Raw genomic sequence first — 25,453 nt, 5'->3', positions numbered from 1 at the left:
TTAATGGAAACCCACTGTCAGATCATATCTGTGTCACTCCGGGCCACCTAGCGATCCGAGGCATGTGTCGTCACCCTGACTTATTGGCCAGGTGAGGAGAATAGACTGTGTTGTTGTTTCCTCTCCTTTGATCTGATCTGCAACCAGATGCAAAAAGCATTTCCATGTGTTCGTACCTTGTTTCATTTCTTGTTATCATTCAGGAATGGAGGCCCTCTCTTCATGTTCTGTATATTTATATAAGGAGAGAACTAGGTCTATAAATGTATAACTCTGAAATCTGCATCAACAATGGCATGTAAATATAAAACGATGCCAGTAATGAACAGTTGAATTGCTCTTTACCTTATACATGACAGGAAAAGGGAAAATAAAATAAATGTGGTGCACACTCAATTTTATTGATGTACAGTAGAGTAAATAACCTTTTTCAGGAATAGCATTCAAGAAAAGAGTTCTTCACCACAGTATATCAGGAGTGCAAGGACCAATAGCTGCTCTATACCATGAGTGTTATGCAAATCTCTCCTTCACTGTTGCATCAATTCACAAACATCTGTCACCATCCAGCAAGAACACGGCAAGTGAAGGAATGCATTAAACAGTCCACAGCGAAGGTTGAAGAAGTATACAGAAAGCTATTTTTTTTATAAACATACCCTTTCCCCCATTACAATAAATATTTCATTAGACTAAATCTACAAAAAACATACTCTCCAACTCTAAAACCATACCTAAGATACCTGGAATATTTATCTGTAATATAAACAAATTCATATGGGATATGGGCATATGATAACATTGAATAATGATATATCACCAGAGTGCATGTTCATAGTTTGCATGTAGGCTTACCTATACACTGGCTCAATATTGGCCATTATTAGAATATATAAAGCCTATGGAATATATGCCAATGTATTTGAGAAATTATTTTCATAATGAAAACAGAAATTTAAAATTGTAGACTTTTAAAACAAGTGAACAGACCATTAAAGTTGATTTTAGGTGACATCAATTGTGCATGAATATGATTTATAATACATTGACAGAAAAAGAAAACAACAAACTACCTTTAGATATCACGCCCTGGGTAGAAAAGCCAAAGAGAAACGGTGCATTCATTTCTGACAGACCACTAAACAGGAGGAGATGCTTGAAAAAATAGGGAAGCATAGCACTTTATCTCACCAAATCTATGATATCTAAGGCCTCGGGTTGTTCATAAAAATGCAGAATCCAATTGCCAATGCCAGATTTTCATCTGCTTGGTTCACGCTTATGCCTGAGATATGTGCTGCTGCCTAATGTATGGAGGATACATGTATATGTGCTTGCTGCCTTTACATTTTAGAATCTTGCTGCTTTATTTTGTATAAACAGTGAGGAAGTGCATGACAATAGTACAATATAAAACAGTTCTAAACATCCTTGATATGAAATACCCTTTTCTTGCAACCACAAAAAGTCTTTAAGTAAAGGTCTGACTACTCTACCATACATTTACAAATCCATGGAATGTGTTTCTATTCCTTGGTTGTACAGACGCCAAGGCAGTGATGTTTCAGAAAATTTGGTCCATCTTCTCCAGCATATTACTGTGCCTTGAGTTAAAACCTTTTTCCAGAATCATCAGGAAATATTATGCAGCAGTACAACAACAAAAAAGCATCTGTGTCTCACGAGCTGTTCATTGATAATCAGAACAAGCATTACTCTGTGATGCATGAACATTATACATTATCCCTGAAAGAGCACCACCATCATCACCATGGTGCCTCTCAATGCACAGTCTCACAACATCATCTCACTGTGCTTTCCAATCATTTCTCAATCTGAGAAATGAGAAAGATAGAGGATGTTATTTCTAGTGGTTAAACCTATGGGAGCTGTTACTCTTTGTGGATGTCCTCATGCCTGATGATCTTGTAGGTAATCCAGTAGAAGATGTTGAAGATGAGGAAGGCCAGAGGAAAGGCTGCCCTGGAGATTGTGTCTATCCTCTTGGCTCTGTCCACAAACTTCTTCCTCATGGTGTCTATGTCTTTTGGGGCTGGTGGTTGAGGGTTTGGAGCTGGGGTGGCGTTCTTAACAGCCGAGCCGTCCTTCATCGGCAGACACTGACTCATGCTATAGCCAGAGAAATTAAAACGGCCTTCCCGCATGTCGTCATCCTGAAAAAAACACACACGCACATGTGCACATATAGTGCTCACTTGTTATTTTGTAAGACTGTGACTCAGGTGTTATGTTTTACCTGTGAATGGCCACAGGCCCAATATTGCGTAGCATAGCAAACACAGCTGAATGTCTCCCAGTTATTACAACCACTCTTAAATTAACATGGCCCAAGATGACCCGACACATTTCCCACTAAAATGATAAACTACTCAGAACGACTACTTTAGGGGCTAAATCTTAATTCAGCCAAAAACTAATCATGTCACGCTACTTTAAGTTCCTATTCAAAAAAGTTTGGTAACTAAGCAGCGACCTTGTCGAGACTTGGAAGACTTACCTTATGATTCCTCCTCTGTCTTCGCCTCAAGCGAAGGAACTCCTTCTGTTGCCTGGAGACAAAATTAACCCCAGCATATTCTAGCAACGCAGCAAATACAAAGAGCAGGCATACGGCCATCCAGATATCAATGGCTTTCACATAAGAGACCTGAAAACAAGACAAAACAGATTTCCTTTGTTAGATACTCCAATGTGACAGCATAAACTAACAGTTCAGTATGGATTTTATGCTTTGACTCACTGAAATATTGGTTAATCATTTTAATCTTATAATAGCTTTCATTTCTAGTAATCTGTTTTGGGGCTATAACACTGAGTTTACTAACAGTGGAAAAGCTAATCAGTGTGGAAAAGCTAATCAGAATGGAATTGTTAAACTGACATAGCTGACAATACATACAAGCAGAAAATATCTGTTAAAAAGCAGATAAATTGTCAGTTACAGGGTTTTTTTTATGTCCCTGCAGTGTGCTTTTTATGTAAGTCAGCTTGCTGGGACTTCTAAATGACTATAATTAGGGGTGATGTTTGCTAACAAGTGTATCAGAGCTGCCAGTAATGTCAGTGATTGCATGGCTATAAAGCACAGTGGGAAATAATTGCTGCCTTAATTACTAAGGTAATAGAAAGAGAACTGTAGCTATCAATTTGTACCTTTAGCATTGCTTTTCATCTGTCTCCACTGAGAAAGTGAAGATGAAGTTGAAAGGAGCCTGAAGATGCTTTCCTACTCATCATAGAGTGACCTCGTCTCTAACGTTCCCCATGACAGCTGATTTGCATGGGGAGAAAACAACTCAGCTTTTTGAGGGCACTTAAGGCATATTGAGCTTTTGTTTTCATGAGCAGAGGCTCTCAAAGGCCTCCCTTTAAATATTTATCAGTATACGTGTCTTTCATGTGGGACTCTTTGACGTGGCCAAGCCCTTCTGTGGTCATGTGCAGACCGATGTGTGGGAGAGTGATTGATCTTCAAGAGCTGACTCACAGTGCCTGTAGTACCCCTCACAAGTGTGCATGCCAATTTAGCCTGATTGAAAATAAGCTACGGCAGTGTACCGACTGCTGCTGGTAATGTATACATGCATTAATTAGCGGCATCTCAATTGTAACAAAAATGTTGGATGTTGTGATTTGCACAAATAAGGTAAACATCTGGCTGAAGGGCTGTCCAGTTATGCTTTTATCAGCAGAGAAGCATCTCCAACATAACATGATTTTATGCATTGGTTATATCAGTGGCTTTCACATAAGAGCAAGACAGTTTTCCATTATTAGATAGTCCAAACTGACACCATCAACTAACAGTTCATACAGTATGCAGTATGGATTTTATACAGTACTTTTTAAACATTATTTTTTTGGCATTTAATACTTTATTTGATAGTTCACAGTGGAGAGAGACAGGAAAGATAGGGAGAGAGAGAGAGGGGAAGGCCCGGGGCCGGACTCGAACCATGTTTGTATTTCCTCTTCTTTAGATGCTTCTCTACCTTTTATATTTGCCTGGGTCATAAATCTGTCTTCTGCTGCCCGAGTTTTAACCAAACAATTAGAGAGGGCCACATAACCCCAGCTTTAGCTCCCATGCACTGGCTACCTACTGTATAATTAGTAGAATCTTAATATTTCATTTTTTACTTTTAAAGTACAGTTAGGTCTGACCCATAGCTACATTTCAAACGTGTTTTATAGACTTAGCCCTTAGCTTTAACATTATCCTCCTGTTTGTTTTTGGCATTGACTTTGTAACTGTTCTTCCTCTTCTCATGATTATCATTATTAAACCCTCAAATGTGTGGATTGACAACCGATTCCTTACAGGTACACCCAATCATTGGAGCATGCCTTTATAAATGCCTATTTACAATGTGTTCCCCTCCATCAGTATGATAGACGCTATTATGCGTGACTTTTGACTTTTGAATGAGAGATACAGGACTGTTTGATGTGAGCACAGCCTATTAGCCCCACTATCTAATTAACGACTCGTGCCGTTGGGATGAAGAAATTAGGTTTACCTTTGGAAGGGAAGCTCTGGAGCCGGAGCTCTGTGTTGTCATGGTAAGCACAGTGGTGATGCCCAGTGCCACTCTGGCGGGCGCAGCATCCATATTGATCCAGAAAGACACCCATGAGAGGATGACAATCAGGAGCGAAGGGATGTACATCTGGATCAGGTAGTATCCCATCTGGCGCTCCAGATGGAATTTCACCTCAATACAAGTGAATCTACCTGTTCAACAACAACAAACACAAATGCAATTCAGCTACCGCACCAAGGGAAATGTTAATTGTATGAAGTTAAAAATGCACACAGATGCGCGTGTTCTCTAACCAGTGTTGTAGTGTTTGGTACAGTTGCCCAGCTCCTTCTCATCCCTCATAATGAACTGAGGCAGTGTGAGCCCGTCCGACACCTGCACAGCACCGTTCTCCAGCCACTCAAAGATCAAGTCATTCATGGTGTAGCCAACTAAAGACAGCAAAGGAGAAATTAACCATAGATACTAACTGGGGAATGTGTGGCAAGAAAAGCAGATGTGTGGGACAAAGTTATTGCTCACAACTTTCCAGCTGCATGGTGCAAGTTTGGACATCCATCGGAAAGTTCTTTAGATCCATTGGACAGGACAGAATGAGAGTCAACCTGTGGCATGAGGCAAAGGCATAAGATATGATGAACAGACTGCACCGTTGAGTATAGTATGTGTTACTTGCGTCTGAAATCACAAGATCATTCTTGTTGAACGTTGAAAATGTTGGATTCGACGCTTCAACTTTAAATAATTTGCTTGAAAAATTAAACGGAACGATTGGTACATTTTCAATCATCTTCGTGTGGTGTATTCTTCTCTCCCTGACTGAGCGCTCTTTCTGCCTCTCCCTTCTCCTCTGAGACAGCCTCTGACACAGCATATAGGATTCCCTTCAGCAGGTTCCTATCACACTTTCATTACTGCAACTTATTGTCTCTGAGATGCATTGTGGTCTGCGGTCTGCTCCCTCTGTCATTTCTCTCATGAATGGAGAGAGTGGCTAACCGCCTTTCATCTCTCCCCGCCGACCCAGTGTCTGCGTCCACACCTGGGCACCGCTCAGCCCCGAACTGCTCTCTAAATGGACTCTAAATTGATCTGCTTTATATCGCATCATCACAGAAAAAAAAAATCGAATGCCATGTGTGACTGAAGTTATATTGAAATGAAATGAAACATATTTTCATATCTTGTCGTACAGGTTTTTGCTCAAACGTTGGGCTGGTTTTGCCAGAGGGGCCTATAAGGTGTCATCCACCATGAATGGGCTGCAGGTGCGTGAGTCTTTCTTACTGATCCTATGGAATCTGAGCCAAAACTACTGACTATGCAGAAACCACCAGGAAAATGGACTCATGTTTTCATCTTACCTTCTGTTCAAATGTGGATTCTCCACAATACCCTTGAGATTAGCTTGCTCTCTTGCGGTCAGTGCTCTTTTATTAAATCTCTATTGTATGCGGGAACTGTTTCAGCGATATTAAATGAGGATATCATATTGAGATAAATCCACTTAAAGCATGTATCCTATAGATAGATAGTGAAGTGAACATGTCCTGGGGTAAAACTACAGTGAGTGATGAATGAGATCTTTGGGGTTAACTAAAGTATAATTTTTCACCTTGTATGGTTCAATAGCACAAATTCATACCGTAACCACTTTAATGCCAAAGACTAAACGTAGATATAAACCTTTATGTTTAATTCTGCTGAATCTTTAATTCTGTTGCTTATAATTCAATGTGTCCAGCACCTCACCTGATACTGTAGAGGACAGTCCCATCCTTGAAAATCCTCAGGAGCTTGTTGTCTGTGGTTACATCATGGAAGTTGGCACCCTTTTCATTGGCAAAGAAGAGGTCAGGCTTCCAGATGGAGTCCAACATGGATGGATCCAAGTCAAGGGAGGAATCTGGGTATTTGCTGTATGCCAGCCGGGGGTCGTTCCACTTCTGCCGCAGGAAGATGTTCACTCTGTAATCCTGCAGAGATGACAAGCAGCTTTACATACTTTGTGGTGCTTTGGGTATGAGAAAACATGCTATAGATTCAATATTAGCCATTGGCTTTATTCTTATTCTTATATATCCTTCTCTCTTTGAAAAAATAAAATAATAAAATGTCTACACCACATCTGGTGAAGTCACAGACTTATTGTTCACATGTTGCTTTTCCTGTTACATCATTATAACTTTAATTATATATTGTCACATTCACACAATTACAAACATAGAAGGCTACTTTTTCAGAAACAGTTCTGTGAGATAAATAATAGCATATGACAAATAACATGAATGATGAGCGGTATATGAATTCCAATGCACATCTGGAAATTTCTATATTAACTAGCAATACCATCATCTAAATGCCCATATAAGCATAAATTAATTACATTTATGGACAGGAGCAACCTACTGATGCAGTTTGCTTGTGGGATATGCTGAACGTATTACAACTTTCCTCATTAATCATGATTATATATAAGTGCCATTATGGTAGCTAGATGATGTTTATGGTAAGCAATGCTTGGCAAAGAAAATCCATTGGATTCTGGCAATGCGGTTAGTATTAAATTACACATGTTTCACAAAGCTCAATTGCTCAGAGTAATTGACATTTCATGATGATGAGATGCCTTTATGTTGTTTGATATTTTATCAGTATATTGGCGGTTCCAAATGTTTGCATCTGTGTTTATCTAAAAGATTTGTAGTTCCCTTGCAATCTTATGAAATTCAGTTCCTGTGCAAATTAGCATCCTCCTATCATGATCCAAGTATTTTTGATCACTCATTATGAATTCTTTGATCACAGCTTGTGAATGAGCTGCAGTGAAGTGTCCCAGGTTTCACATTGTTTACCCCTTGGGCAGTTGGGTGTCTTCAGATATCACATTGATCAATCTGTTTGAATCTCAAGCCCTAAGTCCCCCACCCACAAATATTGGCTGCACTTTAAGTGAATTATTAGTTGGCCTTCATTGTGTGAATTATTAAACCTGGGCTAATGTAACACATGTACAAGGGGGCGTCATGGGTGCAGAAATCCAATACTTATTTGGGTAGAAGGAAAAACATCTTTCTCATTTATAATGCTATGTCTGTTGGGTGCCTCATGGACCCGCCAATAGACTTTTGGATGGTAAAAATGAAGTCATTTTGTGAATAAGTAAACAGTAATAAAACAAAAATTGATTATGTTGGATAAATAAACTGGATGATTCAGTCTTAACTCCAGGGCAGAGATCAAGGCTGTCGGACATGGCCAAGCACAATGCTCAACTCACCATTGTAGTTTCTGCTATAGAACCAAAGCTGTTGATAAATATGTTGCAGGTAACATTAACTGGTGGACCTGCAGGTTGAGGGATAGATAACACATTGACACATCGTACAGGGCAGAAATCAATCAAAATGCCAATGCACTCACCATAGTTGTCTCTGTGACAGAGCCGAAACTGTTGATAAAAATATTGCATGTAACGTTTACAGGGGGACCTGTGAAATGGAATGACAATGACATGACAGGAGAAAAGCCTTAATCCCATATCATCAGGAGGGGTTGGGTTTGGAAAAGTGTTTCATCAGGAAACGAGTGTGTGTTGGTTACAAGCTGCTGTTTCACTGCATACATCAACATACATCAATACCCACAAGCATGAAGATTTTTTTCACGAAGGCTCCATGAGTGGATGATCACACGTCGCATGCTGTGTCTCACCAGATGTAAAAGATCACATAAAACATGATAGGCCCTCGGCTTTGGCTTTGGTGGAGACTGAACTGAGTGTTCCTAATTTTTGCAGGATATAGTTAAAATACAATTAAACCCAGCCAAAATATAATAAAGGGTAATGATATCATACTGCGTCAGCTTGATGTTATAATGAGCGCTTCAAATGTGGTAATTGTAAAAATCATTGTCATTTCAAAACTTCATCACACATTTTTTTTCCTCCATCCTCTCCTCTCCTCTTCCTAAGACAAATGAGCACACACATTTTCACAAAGAAGTACACACAAACATACAAATGCACGCACACACACACACGCACACACACACACACAGGCACACACACAGACACACAAATGATGCTGGTAAATTAATTGTACCAGTATCAATCCACGACTGCCTTGAGTAAAAAGTGCTATGCATACTGTAGTGAGTAGTGTCATTTTTACTCCACTGAGTCCTCTGAACTGGAATCTCTTTGCGAGGCTTGGCAGTTTATACCATTTAAAGTCACAGCAAATCTTTTTCTCTATCTGTTAAGTGAAGTTGTAAGCGCAGTGCCCTTCCCCTGTGCTTTCCTCATCAATATTGCATGGAACTTGGTATTAATATTTGCCTCAGTTTGTCGTCAGGCAGCTACATTTAACAGCGGTAGCAGAAAAATAAAGCAGTTTCTCCTCACAACAAACTCAGCAAGCAAATCTAGGTCAGCCTTCAGTAATACAGTTCAACACTCTCTTCAAAGTATGACTAGCAGGTTCTCAACCAAAATCACCTGTTTACATTGTGGTGGGAGCATGCAAACGTTTGCTTTCTACATGGCAATAAGGTGTGTGTGCGTGCGTGTGTGTGTGTGTGCGTTCGAGAAAGAGAGAGAGAGAGGAGAATACAAATTAAACCAGCAATGCTCAAATCATGTTTTGTGTCTGAGACTTTTTTGTAATCCATGAGTGCTCATCCTCTTTGGTGGCTAGAAACAGTTGTTGCCGTTTCATCTCTCCTCTGAAAATGCCAGCCGGCGTTAAACAGACTGTCCTCCTCTCATCTTAAGTCCATTTCTGCAATCTTGTCAACATTTTCCCATTCTCCCAGATGTGATGGATAGATCTGGGCCATGTGTTTCTGGGTTGAGGCTGAATCCTGCTGATCAATCCCTGTGCTAGTGTCTATCTGCTTCGCCAATCCTACTTCCCCAGCCCAAGCGCATCTCCAGCAGAATCCCAGCCCACCTGACCCAGCCGGGGCCCGGAGCGGGCCTGGCCCAGGCTCAGGCCCGCTCCGGGCCCCAGTGGGCTCCCCCTCCTCACTCAGCTCCATTCTAGTGACAGATGCTGTGTCTCTCCCCAGCATCACAACACAACAACAGAGGAAGTCAGTAGCCTGCAGCCTAGCCAGGGGGGCACCATCCATCATTTGGCCTGTCATGGTGGCATCCTTGTCTGCTGCAGGTGCTAATCTGCAACCTTTTATTGTGTTCATTGTGATATTTCTAAGCCTTTTTTCCTGTTTTGAAATTGATATTTAATGGGCCTATGGATTCTATTTGACATACCAAATGAAAAAAAAAAAACATGGGATGTTATGTTGAGGAATCATAAACTATGATGTGAGTCTAGACTGTTTTCACAAGTTGAATTCCATGGTCCTATAAATTCCTGCTGGGATGATCATGTTACTGTCAACAGCATTGATTGACTACTCCTATTAAAAGCCCGGCAGCTACTCCGGGCAATATTTTGGTAATAGACAATTCATTTTATAGTCTGGTGTATTGACAGCTGCCATGATAGTGTTTAGGAGGGATGGACATCATACTCTATATGAACAGTATCACTAATACCAACAACAAGCTACTTCAGATGCATCATCAGATGGTGATAAAAGAAGCGGGGTGGTAGTGGTGGTGGTTGGGGAGTGGGGGGCATTAAAGAAGTGTCTAAAGATTATGAAAAGATAAAGATCATGAAAAACAAACCTTTAAAATTTGGTCTTATTCGTGCATCATAACCAGACGTTCGACCCATGAGTGAGTCCAGAAAGTCTGATGGAGACAGGTTAGAGGATGATCTGGATTCGTGCTCCTTGGCATCCACAACCCTGAAACACACACACACGGTGAGAAGATCACTTGATCAGTCATCAGTCATTTCCCACAGTTCAAATAGAGGAGTAAAACCTTATTTGTCATGGTGAGTGTGCTGTGAGTAGCAATGAAATACGCTAGCCCACAGCTCGGAGTGATGGGCACGCTTAGGAAAACTAGATTATGCGTTAAAGCGCATAAACATTCATAGATGGATGAACCTTGCTGCGATGTCAACATCGTATATGTATCTCCCTTAACGAAAAACGACTATAGTATTTCTATGATACATTTTACAAGGATGCCATGCAAAGATCACATTAAAACTGTAATTCCCTATGGGAACATTATAGGGATATTATAGTGATACTACAAGAGATATATAAAAAAAATTACTACTACAGACACTTCAAGTCCCTCTAGGAATATTTTAGGAATATTATGATAAATTATCGTTAGGGACTTTATGGAACTCACTATCAAAACACTCACTATCAAAACAATTCATATATAGGTAGATGAAAATACTTATACATACTAAAAAACAAAAAAAACAAACACTGAGTAACTTGAGTCGACTGGTCAAATTGAACCTAAATTAAAGCGAAAGAAATAGCTTACTAACTTAGGCTGTGCAGAAAAAGTCATTGTCCATTTCACATTGGCTCTAATTTCATTTCCATTCAGCCAACATTTTGTTGAATGAATAATCTAATATCTCAAACTTTGGGAAGGGCAAATCATCTGTGTTAGTGTGGAATCAGATAGATATAACCTATTTAAATAAAGCTCGATTTGGTAAATAAATCCGCCTACCTGAAGTTGCTGGTCTCCATGAAACATGCAAATAAGGCTGTCAAGATTTTTATAAAGGAGCGATTCATTCCTCTTGGTTTTCTCATAGGCTCACTTTTTTTATTTCTTCCATATGTTTACATTGGTCAAACACATAATCCAAACAGGGATACCGCTTTCTTCCTGACCAAATCGTGGGCGTTTGGGTGTTCTTGTATCATACAAAAACGCAGGAGACATTCCAGTATGTAGCCACAGATCATAGTTTAGTTTCATAAAACTCTGATTCCCAGAAGCAGATTTCTTGAGAGGAAGGTGTGAAGAAGCATCAGGCTTGTGGTAAGACGTCGAGAGGGTGAATCTCCAAAACGCATCGACTGGAGCTTTCTGCTTTGGCGTCTGCTCAAATCTAAATGCCCGTTCCTGTGTGATTAGTTGTGGAGTGACATCTTTCGCAGGTAGAGGACCATCCTCTGTTGAGGAATGGGAGTGGAACGCCTTTTTTCATTTCAGCACTTGGACAGCTCCCGGTTCATTTACGCGCAAGCGCAAGGCTTAAAAGTGGAGGACGTGAGTCGATTTTCAATAAGTCCAATAAACGAGAAAGGCAATCTATTCAAACCAATTCAAACTTTGTTTACAATATCTGTTACATAAGAAGATGTATACATTTTAAATACTAGAGCTTTACTCTCACGAGATCGGCTTGATTCAGAAACTCCCAGTGCGCGCAGCTGCGCATCATGGATCAAGTGGCTTTGGCTGTTTTGAGGGTTGTCCAGGGGTTTAAACATGCATGTTCACATGAAATGACAAGGGTAATATGAGCATCTAATGTACATCTATATGCTCCAGTGAAAATAAAATGAGTTGGTACGTGCATTCATAATAATGTGCAATCATGACGTTTATTCAAGGGTGCAATTCAGCTGGAAGCAAAAAGACAGATTGACACTGTGAATGTATGATATGAGATTCACTGGGTCACTTCTTGTCTGTATTTTACAGGGTGTGCTGTTTTTGGTCACGTCCTTTGTCTGTTTAGAACAAACTAAATCCTCCCAGAGATATGAAAAGTGTAAACAAAGGACACACCAGCAAGAAGCCGCTGGGAATGTATTTGGTACCCTGGTTGCCCTGGAAACAGATTTCCGAGGCACATCATTGGAAATGCTGAAAGGTTGGCCTCCCAGAGCGAGACGGAGGAGAGCTGACTGACAGACAGAAACACAGACGGAGACGGCAGAGAGGAATATAGGGTGGCTGTAGCCAAAGGGGGATGAGTATAGAACATAAAACAAGTTCAGTAGTCCACTACACAAATTCAGCAGTCGTCGAGCAACATCTACACAAAACAGCTCTTGATTTGTTTTAGATTGTGATATTTGTATTGATACTGGGGTGGGGGGACCTGGCAGCGCACGCCTGTGAGTGGGCTGCAAGTGCTTCATGGACCATAGGCATGAATGACTCATTTCACATGAACACACTGGCATGTGCTGTGGAAGAAACAGCGACAGTGAGAAAAAAGTCTTTCATTCACATCAGGCCAACCATAGGCATTATGTTGTGAGATTACTCTCAGTGCATCACATGCCTCAATGCTGTGACATGCTTGGGGCCATATTACACTTCAGTCTGGCACTTGGTTACCGACCGGTTTCCAGATCATCTGCTATAAGAGACGGCTGTCTCAGCCTGAGGAGGAAATCATCAAGTACTCCCCCTCCCCCTCCCCCCATTTTAATGCTATGGTCCAAATTACATGTGTCACATTGTATCTCATGGTTGGGAATGTATGGCTTGCTCTGGTTTGGGGATTTAACATTAGTCTGTCATCAGAGGTCTTGTGCATGGCTTGCTCTACAGCATGTTCTACTCCCTAAACACTTAATGTTCTGTATTTGAATTGCCAATAAGCATATGTCCACGTTTTTGCAATTAACTGTGGGATACATGATGAGCAGCACTTCAGTTTGATGAGCAGCACGTCATATTGAATATGAACCTGAACTATCTGTGGTTCTCATGTCAATGTGCCTGATCCAAGGCAAAAAATAACATCTATAAATCTGGATATTTTGTGGATTCACTTTAATGAATGCATTTGCTATTGGCAAGGGCCAAAATTCACTTGGCACCCAAGTCATTTATTTTCCATCTCAGAGACAGCTGCAGTTGGCTTGTCTGTGTTATGACAACCAACGAGGGCTTCAATTGGCCATTAGATTCCATAAGGAAAGACTTTGGGCCAGGTGGGTCATATAATTAAGGGAGAAAAAGTCAAATCCGTGTGTCGCTAAGGGGAGAGAGAGATGTAGTTTATCCCCCTCTGTGAAAGGAAAGAATAAAACAGAATAATCCTTTTGACAAGAGCTGTCTGTTTCATTCATCCAGCAGTTTCCACAGCCATTAAAATTAAAGGCTCAAGACAGGCGAAGGCGCTATTTTAAAGCTGCCCACACACAACTAAGATTGGCCGCTACTGCCTGTTATTCTGTGGGGAATTAAGGGTTTTACATCATCTGGTTTATAGTGCTGTCCTTTCCGAGACTCTGTTGTCTAAAAGGATTTGCGGCACCATTTATAACTTTCAAACGCAAACAAAAGGTTTTTTGGCTTTTGTAATCACTCGGTTGTAATGTTTCACTCCAAAATGATATGCAACTGGTAGGAATAATATATATTATGATATGTATATTATAATATCATTATATGAATTTATATTTTAGATGATTTTTTTAATATAAATTGGAACAAGCTGCCACAGCAGGCATGCCCATGTGATTTTGGCTGAAGCAGTATCCAGCTGAAATCTCCTATTCAGTCCCCATGTGGGTAGGCTGTTCTCATTGATCCCCTTCAGTAACCAAGGAGTTGCGGACTGGCTGGAGAGCTCACCTGGAAACAACAAGCAGGCTTGAGCCACCCTGATGCTCATGTGCACTGGACTGGAGAGAATCGAGAACTGTGGAGTATCCATTGCTCCATCGATTCCTTGTATCTTTATCCCACTTAATGACTTTTCCACTGTATAATTCACCTCATGGATCTGATCCTGAGCGCAGTATAAGACTAAGAAGAAGTGACTTGTGGCGAGAGCTATTTAGATGAGACGTCGTAACCCCACTGGCACGCTGGAGGAAGAATGCAAAGGAATTAATGAGTGGATTCCTGAAGAGAGGGGAGGATTTGTGAATCCTCCAAAGACACAACATCCCACGCAATTATCATAATCTCTCTGTCATAACAAAATGAAGCTATTTTGGGCATCCTGTGAAGCGCATAAGAGAATGATAAACACCATTAGAATATACACAGGCCGTGGCTGCAGTATAGACACATGGCCATATGTGTGAAGGACTCTCCTCTATGAATATATAGGAGTAGTGAGAGAGTCTTGTGGACCATGGGTAAATGAACAGCCTCAAAGCCCAGGAGGATGCTGCTCCTTAGGTCGTGTCGTCCCTGAGGCCAGGTGAAGAGAAGAGTGGTGATCCTGACTGAAACTCATCTGTCAATCACAGCTCTCCTTCATCAGTGGGAGCAACCTGACAGTCACAGAGCCTTTCTCCATCACTGAGCACTGAAAACCCACTGATCCCCAGTCTAGACCCTCATACACGCTCCACAGTCACTCAGTCTGTGCACATTCAAATGGCTGTCTATGACGCCATGTTGCTTTTACAGGCTGTTCGATGGATATACATATCGAACACAAATGACTGTGTCGCATTTGTTCGGAAGTAATTGCTGCAGCTGTTGATGAATCCATCACTTAGATCTGCATGTCGCTGTGCTTCTCCGGGGTTCCAGCTTCGGTGCAGTCACCCAAACCTAAACGATAGACATACTCCTTTTCCCTGGCCAGTGTCTGCTCGATGTTGACACTGGCTCACAATTTATCTATTTCTGGCTGGCAGGCTTGTCTCACTGAGCAATGTCACTGGAGCTGTGCAGCTGTCAAAAGGATGAAAGAAGAGACTGAAGATTGAACACAATTTCAATTGCTTAACTTGTTTACATCAGTTTTCCTCTCAGCGGAGCTTAGAAGTATGTTATAGGACCAATTACCCATGAGAAGGACACAGGCAGAGAGGCAGCGCTTATTCCCCTGCTTTTTTAGATATTTATGGGGAAACTAATCTCTTGTATGCAGCGTCTTGTGTTGAATATTAATGTGTGTTGCTATTCCAACCTAATGCGACAATTTCCTAACGGTGGTTGGAAATTCCCTGTGGGTGGGAATGCTGTCTGATGCAGCTGATTGTTACGTCTGACCAGGTCTGTCAGAGGAAATAGGGAACTTCCTCCCTTTACAGTTGCTGTCAAATCGTTTATAGTGGAGCCAGGGGGACAAAAAAAAAGTAGTGCAAGTATGTGCAAGGATACAGTTTAAGGCTCCCTGTAAATAGAGAATACAGAACATGATGTGCTTGCACAAACATGGTTTCACAAAAGTGATTAGCATGCACTCTGTCAAATGGAAGAACATATTAAAGATGACTGACTGTCACACTCTAAATATATCCGCATCCAGAGAGTCGGACGTAAATCCAGGTCTATAGAGGTGAGCAGCGTACTAGGGAGGATTGACTATGTTGTTTCCTGTCCCGGTGCTTCATTTTAAACTTAAATACCGCCTACAAGTAAACCTATTTTCCTCACATTACATTTTTAGCCCGTAAGCTGAGCTGCTGTGTCTTACCCTGAAGTACAGCACTACTGCTCTCCATTATCAAGCATCAGTGTCTGCTTGACTCGGCACGTGCCACGTCTTTTCTCCTACTCATCATATTTGTCTTAGTTTATACTGTCAGAAGGCACTACAGGTTTACTATACTCACAGTTGTGCCAGGATTGTGTTCACTTTGATATTTTATTTGTCACAATATTGTTGTATTTACTGATCATGAATCTAACTAGTCTGGGAAGATCTGAACAAAATAGTTATATTTTCATTCATTTCTATCATATCCATTGTTTTTCCTTTGCTTTTCTGTGGTTAATCATCAAAATCCTCCCAAACTTTGCATCTAGAGCCAAATAATATGTGTGTTTCAGGTTTCAGTAATATGCCATGTCTAATTAATCCTTTTCTATGCTATATACAACTATGCAGTGTGTGCTATCATGTGAATAGCATAGCCAGGCTTTGCTCATATCTACAATGCTGAATTTTAAATGAAAGCTTAGATTCTTGGAAACAGATAGGAAGCTGAAATGTGAAAGACTGTGGGGCTGGAGAGTCAAGACATCCCAAAAATCAGTTAAAAAGACTTAATTCTATTTTTGCTAGTCATAATTGTAGATTAAAAACTGCACCCAACACATTTCGGCTTTGAAGCTGAGTGCCTTGGATCCCTCTTTTTTCCAAATCTTGGATTCTATTGCGTAAAATGTGTCATCTGAGCTAACAGGGAAATGATAATAAGAGGCTTAAGGCATAGTGATGTAAAAGCCATAGTTGTAAATGCAACATAGGGTATCTGTGGCACTACTGTTTGGATTAAGCACAACTATTTCATTGGAAAACCTTTCAGTAATTTGAGATTATTTGGTCCTCCATGACAACCCATGTTTTTTTTGTTTTTTATTGTGTCTATTATTATATCACTGTTGTCCTATTTTGTTCCTTTTGTTGTAACGTATGTATAATTTCTTGTGTTTTGTTTTGTGTCTAGGCGCCCAGGAAGACTAGCTGTCTCTTTGCGTCAGCTAATGAGGATCCTAATAAATAAACGAATAAACAAACACACGGTGTTTCCGAACTTCCGCTAAAATCTTTGAGCTGATGGTGACATTTCGACAATTTGCAATGTGAGAAGGATAATGATGTCATCAAACAAGGTTTACGCATCAGGTTTATTCCTTTGATAAATAATAATAATAATACTAGATTTTATTTTAAGTGCCTTTCATGGTACCCAAGGACCCAGAGAAACCCATACAGACCCACACTGTCTGTGCTAATTTGCTGTAAGCCAAGTTTTCCAAGTAACTGTTACTCTAAACTACATGAGAATACCTGTCACCACAGTCAAAGCTTAGTCCTTTTCCCAAGTCTCAAATAATTTCAGTTGCTTTGTGATAATTGTTGCTCAGGCTAATCTTCCTCTGGGTTCCACATTACATAATGTGTACATAATGTGAGCTTTGGGACAAGGGCAAAACTGTGAAACTGAGTGGTGTAACCCACAATAAAATAAACAAAAATCCTAAATTGAGATTTAAACTTTCATCCAATATGGAATGCCTGCTAATCTGTTTATTTATCTCAATGTACTTATTTCAAGTCTACACTGAATGTACAAAATATTAGGGACATCTTCCTTGCAGTTGCAGCCCCTTTTGCACAATTCACATCTCAGCTGTCTCAAAGCTTAAAAATCCTTCTCTAACTCGTCTGCTTCTCTTTATCTACATCCCCCCCATTGGTATAGATTTAAGAAGGAAAATCAATAAGGTATAATTGCTTTTACCTGGATTCACCTCATCAGTGGACTTCATGAAAGGAGTAAGCATTTCTAATATTTTGCACATTCAGTGTATGATGCCATTGGAAACAATAAAAAACACTTGAAACCAAAAACATTCCTTCTTAGGAAAACTGTGTACCATCAAAGAATGCACCACCATCTATTTATCCATATGGAAGAACATCAAAGGAACTACTGGAATTATTGGTGATGTAACTAGGTGGTGCATTTATGGTGCCACCATTGGTTAAATTTTAAAGTCTCCCATAAATCACAAACACCACAAAGATGAAACTTTTTTCTAAACAGGTGGTTCTGTTACCACTTAACTGTATTCAGTGCAGATGTGTCCTGGTTTTAGTTTAAGGGTTTTATTCCAAAATGGCACATCCATTTTGCAAGAAAATTTTTATTAATGTGCCATCTAGAATGTTAGTACTTTGTAAGCAAAGACTTTTAATTATCTAATAGTTTGAAAAATATTCCAGAGAGAGTTTGTTTTTATGTTAGCAATCATTTCATCAGAGTGTCACATTTTTTAAGCGGTGGAGATCTCATTCTGGGATGAAAGTGTTCAGTTCTAGCTGGGTGCTGGATACAATGTGGACCTGTCAGATCACCCAGTGATGTGAGCTGGTTAGGGGTATCTGACAGCTCACTGGCCTTGTATGTGTCTATGGAGCAGCTCCGCTCTTATTAAGTCAGAGTTTGCCTGGGTTCACTCCTTGTGACCGGCTAGTGGTCTGTACCAACAAATAACTGAAGAACATACATCACAGTCTTTCAGTAACCATCACATGACATCACATTTTCTATCCAATACTGTATGACCAGAAGCCACATTCTGTCATTTACTTGCAGTTGTGTTTCATAAGAAATAACTAGCTCTTTCATTATTGATGGGTATACAACACACATACACTTATTCCCCCCACTCTGTTCATGAAGAGGCAGAGTGAGATCTGATCGCAGATTCCTTCAGCAGCTGTGTTGTCTGAGGGAAGCTTCAGTAGTTGCAGTGTACACTTATGGATGCCATTTTCCTAGAGGGCATTTTTTTGATTTGACACAATGAGAAAAAAAGACATTCCTGTAATCAGGATCACATGTGTCTAAGAGGGAACATGCACCACCTATAGAAGAGTAGATGCGCCCCCATACCCATTCAAATGATCAAACAAGATGTCATAGCTCTACAAAACCTCCAACTTTCCCCACTGATCAAAAAAAAATCCTGTTTCCAACTTGCTATGAATGCAGGGTTATTTCCTCCAAGCAGATTGCCATGGGAACAGTGCTGACTGTCTCTTCCATCTAAGACTTAGTTAATGATTGTCTCTTTCACAAGTCATTTTATAGCATGCACAGTGTGATAAAACATATTGTGATAAAATAGTATAGATAATTAGATCATATAAATAATGGCTAAATAAATGGGATGGCAATATATTCCAGAAATTGATCATTTTAATTCTTTCAAAACAACAACGCGTATTTCCTTTCATGTTTTCGTAAGCTGGAATCTTTTGGTTGGAAATTTCAATCCTGTCCTCCAGACCATGAACTGAAAGAGCTGATGGATATTCATCAAAACCAAACCTCCAGGTTAAAATGTGGAGGACATTGGCACAGCTGTGGAAACATACTGTCACACAATTATAATGACAATAGATCTTGGTCGAATAACTGACAAAGGGAAACTATCTGGAGGTATCCAGGTTTTGGTAATGTGCCAGTGAAATCCACATTATTAGAGAAGAAAGAGAAATAATGACATTAGTTAGCCTTTCTAATTCCACCATTTGGACTTCACACTGAAAACGGATTGCCACAAGGTCAACTTTAATTTCTAATTTGCCTCTATCTAAATTGCACTCATCAGCTCACACATTCAGCACCTCTCCAGAGCTGCCAGCCAGAATCATGGACAGTGGATAGGAAGAAAGAGACAGAGAGAGAGAGAGAGAGAGAGAGAGAGAGAGAGAGAGAGAGACAGAGAGACAGAGAGAGAGATCCTCTTTCGTAATACACCACATTTTCAATGTCTGAAACGAGTGATAGAATTAAAAGGGGTAGAGCAAAACAATTTGGTATCTCAGAAGGTTTAAACCTAATAAATTCTGAGACACTGAATTTAATTTAAAAACATTTTTAGGGGGAAATTACAATGTTTTGCCTGTATTCCTTTTGATTCCACCTGTTACAATGTCCCGTCATTGCACCACACTTACCAGTCTGGCACCGTTATCACTTTGGAACCATTTTTAGAACACTGTGGGGCAGTAAACACAGTTTCCATGGAAACATCACTGAGACACACATTGATAAGCGGATTGGTGCAGCTGCATTTCTCTGATGACGAATGAAACCTCAAAAGCTGAGAGGGTTTCAGCTGGTGAACACAATTAGACGCTGCCAATATATTCCAGAAGAGGGATCCACACAAGTAGAGGAATCTGTTTGATTTTTCATTATGAGGCAGATAACAAACAGCTCTTATCTGGTTTTGCCAAAGCCCCCTTCAGCTCTGCTGCCTTCCTGTCGGCCAGCCAGTGGGCCTGCCTCTGTGTCTGAGAGCAGCCACAAATGGGCACCAAATTCCAATTAGATTTTACTTTACAAATGGATATATTGATTTGGTGCAGCTGTTCTCATCAAGTTGGAGAGAGACAATCAGGCACAGTTTAATTTGGCATCAATCAATAGACTTAAGCAGATGAAACAGAACACATGCAAAGCTCATATAGGCTATCTTAGCCTACTGCTGAAAAATCATATTAGTGGCAGATATGGCTTGCATGAATCTGTAATGTATACATAATTGAAAAATAATAATTGAAACTATTTTATTTACAGGTAATGAACTAAATTATCAAAAATAATTTTGTATTTGTGAGCTTGGAATTATAAGGTTCTATCTGACCTTTTTTAATCAAAATTGAGTTGTCCACATATTCATGATCTTTGAATGTTACTTTATACTTGTGTGGTGTTTTTTTGTTTTTTATAAAGAACCTTTTTTTGCACTCCACCCAGATAGAACCTTATAAATCCGAGCTCACATATTGTCTTCTACGTCCACTTTGTTTAACACTACTTCACATAATGTGATATACAACAAGAAAACATACTGCACAATCTTTGAGTAGATGAGAGATTTCATTCAGTGTCCTGGCCAGTGTAAGTGATCTGAAACACCCCGACCTCCATTAATGTTCACACTGTGAAAAGTGAAATATATCAGTAGCCCATATTTGGACTGTGTCCCAAGTCTTCCAGGGTTATGGGTTGAGACTCAGCTGTTTAGAGGACACAGGGAGAATAACTTTATCCCAGTGCAACTGATGATAACCTGAGAGAGGCTTTGCTTGACAGCAGCTGCACATCTCCCCTCAGTGGTTTTTGAAAGTCCTAGAAGTGTTGACCTAAAAAGCAGACTTTTGCCAGTGAAGTACTGAGAATACACAGCATCGCTTTATCAACAGCATGTTCATCTGTGGAATGTATGGGGTGCTGGTGAACCAGATGGTGAAATAGCATGCCATCAATACACGGGCCAATGTAAGTTAAGGTAGTGAAGTTAAGCAAATAAATATCATGCCAAGTGCATTGGCGCTTCATGCACAGGTGAGGTATGTCACCTCAGTTTGCATGCAACATGCTCACACACACACACACACACACACTACAAATACAGAACGCATGGAAGTGTACATTTCTCATTCCCTTGCTCTGCTGAGTGTGAATCAATGTTGGTGAGGCTCAGTGATGAACTCATTCCCCACTGGCAGGCTGATGGGTCTGTTTTCTAATGAAGCAAGGCCCCGAGAGAAAATGATGACACACTATACAGGCCTCTGTCACTGAATACAGTCCACCCAGCCACACTGTTCAGCCTGTAAATCTCCCTTTGTACTGTAAGTGCTGTGAGAAGAAAATACACCACTATCTTTATTCAATGCTGCACAGGTATTACTATCCTGAAAAAGACATTTTCTGCAGTAAAAGAGATGGTGCAGAGAGGATGTGAAGCAAAATACACTTGAGATAAATTTCTCTCTGGAAAATCTCTATACTAAATTGCCATATCAAAAGTGAAGAAAATCTGGGTCAGAATGGTCCTGTGTCCCACAGATTGAAATCACTGCAGTATTTAAAAGCTTCAGTCAGCCATTTGCAAAATAATTGAAAATGGCAATGAACGTCTGCTTTAGCCAGGTCAGCAAAAGAGAAACTACCATTATGCTCACAATATAAAAAGCCCCATTTACCTTTGATACAATGTAGCTACCAGAAAAGATGCACACAAACAGCATAATCAACATAAACAATATATTGTGGCAAAATTGCAGAGTATGCAGACCATTTTATAAAGACATGCTTTGGCAAATTGATTTGATGTGACCATAAACAAGAATTGAAGTGCTTTCCAATCTAGGCAGTTCTTGTACATCATACTGACATTAATTGTGGCAAACCCCAGCAGATGCAACCAGCCCCATCCGCCTAAATTGCTCTTTCCAAGCAAAGAACAAGCACTTTAATAGAGCCAGAGAGACTACATGGATATAATCCATTTGACAAAGAAGTAATCACTTGACACAATGTAAGGAGCTCGCAAACTGCAGTGAAATGATTTGTGACTTACTAATGGTTTCTCTGAATCATGCCTTGTTTGTTGTGATGTGAAGTAAGTACACATCAGCCACAATATGGGACACACCATTTGGAAAAGTGCTAAACAAACCTGTAAATGAATAAAATATGAGATGAAAGCATTTATCTCTAATTAGTATTGACATTGTGTTTGGGAAAGATTGCCAACACTGCAGGGAAATTATGTTGAGGGCTGGCAGAGAATAATCACTCTGCAAATTGATGCTATGATGCATTACTTTAATATAAGACTTGAATGATGCCACTATTCAATTTGACAGAATTGCCATTGGGAATAGCAATGGAATAGATTCAAAAGCAACAAATGTTTACAGACCAAACATTGAAAGTTACCATTTCATAGAACTATTCAATAAATTGAATTATTAGGCAAGGATGTATGTATGCCCTATATAATATATATATATATATATTCCAGTGATTAAAACAATGATTGTGTTTTGTTTTTGTTTTTTTGTTTTTTTTTAACCCTAACCCTTTTTACTGATATAGATCAACCTGTTTCACTGACAGGGCTGAAATAGAGAAGAATCCTCAAGAATGACTAAAGAAATAGAAATGAAAATAAAATATCACACCCGATTAGGTTTTTAAAAATTCAAATGAGTTTTGGTGCCACAACGAGCATCAGTCATATTATTCTGGGACGTAAATTCATTGTTAATGAGCAGAAAATCTCCTCAGCACCTGCAGCTTCTTTGTAGTTCTCTCAGTTTGGTAAGCTGCCCTAGAAAATCTATACTGTCATGCTGTGCCTTTGTAATTTAATCATTTGAAGGGTTCCATTCCAAAACATAAGATATAGGCTACACACAGGATATACATTTCAGAAAAAGAAAAGAAAAAAGCCATAAATTCATCAGGCATTATTTCAAATACACAGATTCTATTCTCAAAAACAGAGCTATTTTGTATGCAAAGGTTGTAAGATGAGTCAAAGCATTTATAATTGATCATGTGCATTACTTTTCATGTTCAAAATCATTTTGTAAGAGCAGGTGCCAACTTTTACATTGTAGATATCTCATTTGGAATGAAACTCTTCATTTATCCCCCCTTCTCATTTTTTTTTTTTTAATATACTGTATTTGTCACTTTCTTTTCATTTTGAAAATGTAAACAGGCCATTTGATATATTTTATATATATATATACACATATTTTTCTTCTTTATGTATGTAGTTTATGTGAAAACTAATATAATAGTAATTATGAAGAACTATGGTGTTGTCAGAGAAGGTGGGAGGTAGTGATGTTGCTCAATATTAGTTGAGACTCCAACTATTCCCATGGAGATAACATCCAGGTTACTGAAAGAATAAGAGCAGGAGACATCAAGTCTACTGTGTCTCTTCCTAGATTCGGCATCACGTGACTTTAACGAGGCTGGAAACAAAAACACTTGTTTACTTCAGTTGATCATTTTAGGCCTCGGCAATAATTTGGCAGCGACATCTTCACAAGCGTGCTGACACTGTCACTTTTGCTCTGTTTCTGACCCATATCAGTGCAGACCTCTAACTGATGCCCCCTGCACACTGCTGCTCAACGGAGCCAGAGGCGTCTGTCTCCAGCTGTCAGATGACTGTCTGCTCTGACACAGACTGTCATCAGAGATCCTAAACTGTGGATTTTTTTTTTTCAGCAATCTTTCAAAGCTGTGATACACATTCATAAGAATATTCACTGGTTGCTTTTAGATCTTGTGATACTGTAGGTTTGCCTTTTGTTTGTTTGTTTGTTTGTTTTGTTTATTTATATAGGCCTTTATCACAAGCAAGTCTCAAAGGTCTTTAGATACCATCATGTCATATACATATATCATATATACACACACACACACACACACATATTATATATATATAAATATACTGTACATGTGTGTGTGTGTGTGTGTGTGTGTATATATATATGCAAACATGCATATAGGTTACATGTGTGCACTACATATAGGCTATGCATGCATACATACATATGTGAGAGGCCGTGCAGTATCCAAACTTTGTTGTTTGTGTGTGTGTGTGTGTGTGTGTGTGTGTGTGTGTGAACATTTTCATGTGTACGTTTCAATTAAGTCTTACATAGCCTCTCATGTACATACACACACACTAATGCATACATACATGCATATACATACATAAATAGAAATCTGTGAACCAGGCAAATCATGAATCTACTCTGAATTAAGGTGAGATGGATGTTGGCAAGCTTTTCTACATCCAGTATATGCAGTAACCTACTCCTTCTACTTGGATTCATGTTTTTTTAAAAATGTAAATCTTAGAGTGCAAGGTGGATTGATGCATGCACACACACACACACACACACACACACGCACGCACACACACACACACGCACGCACGCACGCACGCACACACACACACACACACACACACACACACACACACACGCACACACACACACGCACACACACACAAGACTACATGCTTTCATTCTGCAGGAGACTCAGGAGAGTCAACAGGAGAGCAGCTGCTTGGAGGTGATACCATTCAAATAACATAAGTCGCCTGTCATCCAATAAGTTGATAATTTCCCTGAGGTAAACTCAAGTGCACTAGTTTATTAATCTGTCAAATGCCATAACAGGAGTCTTCTGGAGAAATTTGGCGCACAACAGTTGTGACAGGAAGAAAAAATCATTCTAATGCCACTTGTTAATTCAGAATGCCTACTTATGTGCAGACAAACGTACAGTATATGATGTATGTGCCATTGGTGCATGTGCACCTGTCAAGGCCTTGACTAAATATGACTAATGAGTGAGAACGTAAATGTTAAGGGTTGAATGCAGATTAATCAATTGCATGTCTGAAGCATCTGTTCTTTTTGATTAATTTGATATTAAATTACTTGAGAGTCATGCTCTGTTCCTCCTACAGCTTCTATTTGACTTTAACTTGTTCAAGAGCTGTATCAGTGTTGTTGTTTTTCTTCTTCTGTCGTCGTGCAATATGACAGAGAAAATGAATCCAGACAGAATGGCGACAATAAGCATGGCAATATCCAAATTAGTCACTAGATGGCAGCATAGTATAGACTACTGTTGACACTGTTCTCTACTTTGTCAACAACAGTTCAGTTTACAGTATAAGCTTCATTCTGAACGAC

The 25,453-nt window shown here is 39.7% G+C and overlaps 1 protein-coding gene across 2 annotated transcripts; it reads right to left on the bottom strand.

Annotated features, from left to right (window-relative positions):
* Positions 1 to 1,892: 1,892 nt before the first annotated feature.
* glra2 (glycine receptor, alpha 2) lies at positions 1,893 to 11,276 on the bottom strand. 2 transcript variants are annotated; one of them, XM_071927015.1, is made up of 9 exons: positions 11,191 to 11,276; positions 10,267 to 10,388; positions 7,846 to 7,913; positions 6,318 to 6,541; positions 5,088 to 5,170; positions 4,859 to 4,996; positions 4,542 to 4,756; positions 2,519 to 2,668; positions 1,893 to 2,174 (listed from the first exon to the last, which is right to left on the bottom strand). In XM_071927015.1, exons 1-9 carry the CDS (start codon positions 11,274 to 11,276, stop codon positions 1,893 to 1,895), a joined length of 1,368 nt encoding a protein of 455 aa, XP_071783116.1. The 2 variants fall into 2 exon arrangements, with proteins under 2 accessions (XP_071783116.1, XP_071783117.1); XM_071927016.1 differs by lacking the exon at positions 7,846 to 7,913 and adding an exon at positions 7,989 to 8,056 and having other exon boundaries at positions 11,191 to 11,258.
* Positions 11,277 to 25,453: the final 14,177 nt, after the last annotated feature.

The sequence above is a fragment of the Centroberyx gerrardi genome, chromosome 10, assembly GCF_048128805.1.
Source record: "Centroberyx gerrardi isolate f3 chromosome 10, fCenGer3.hap1.cur.20231027, whole genome shotgun sequence".
Classification (NCBI taxonomy): Eukaryota; Metazoa; Chordata; class Actinopteri; order Beryciformes; family Berycidae; genus Centroberyx; species Centroberyx gerrardi.
This window is presented reverse-complemented; position numbering and strand designations above follow the sequence as displayed.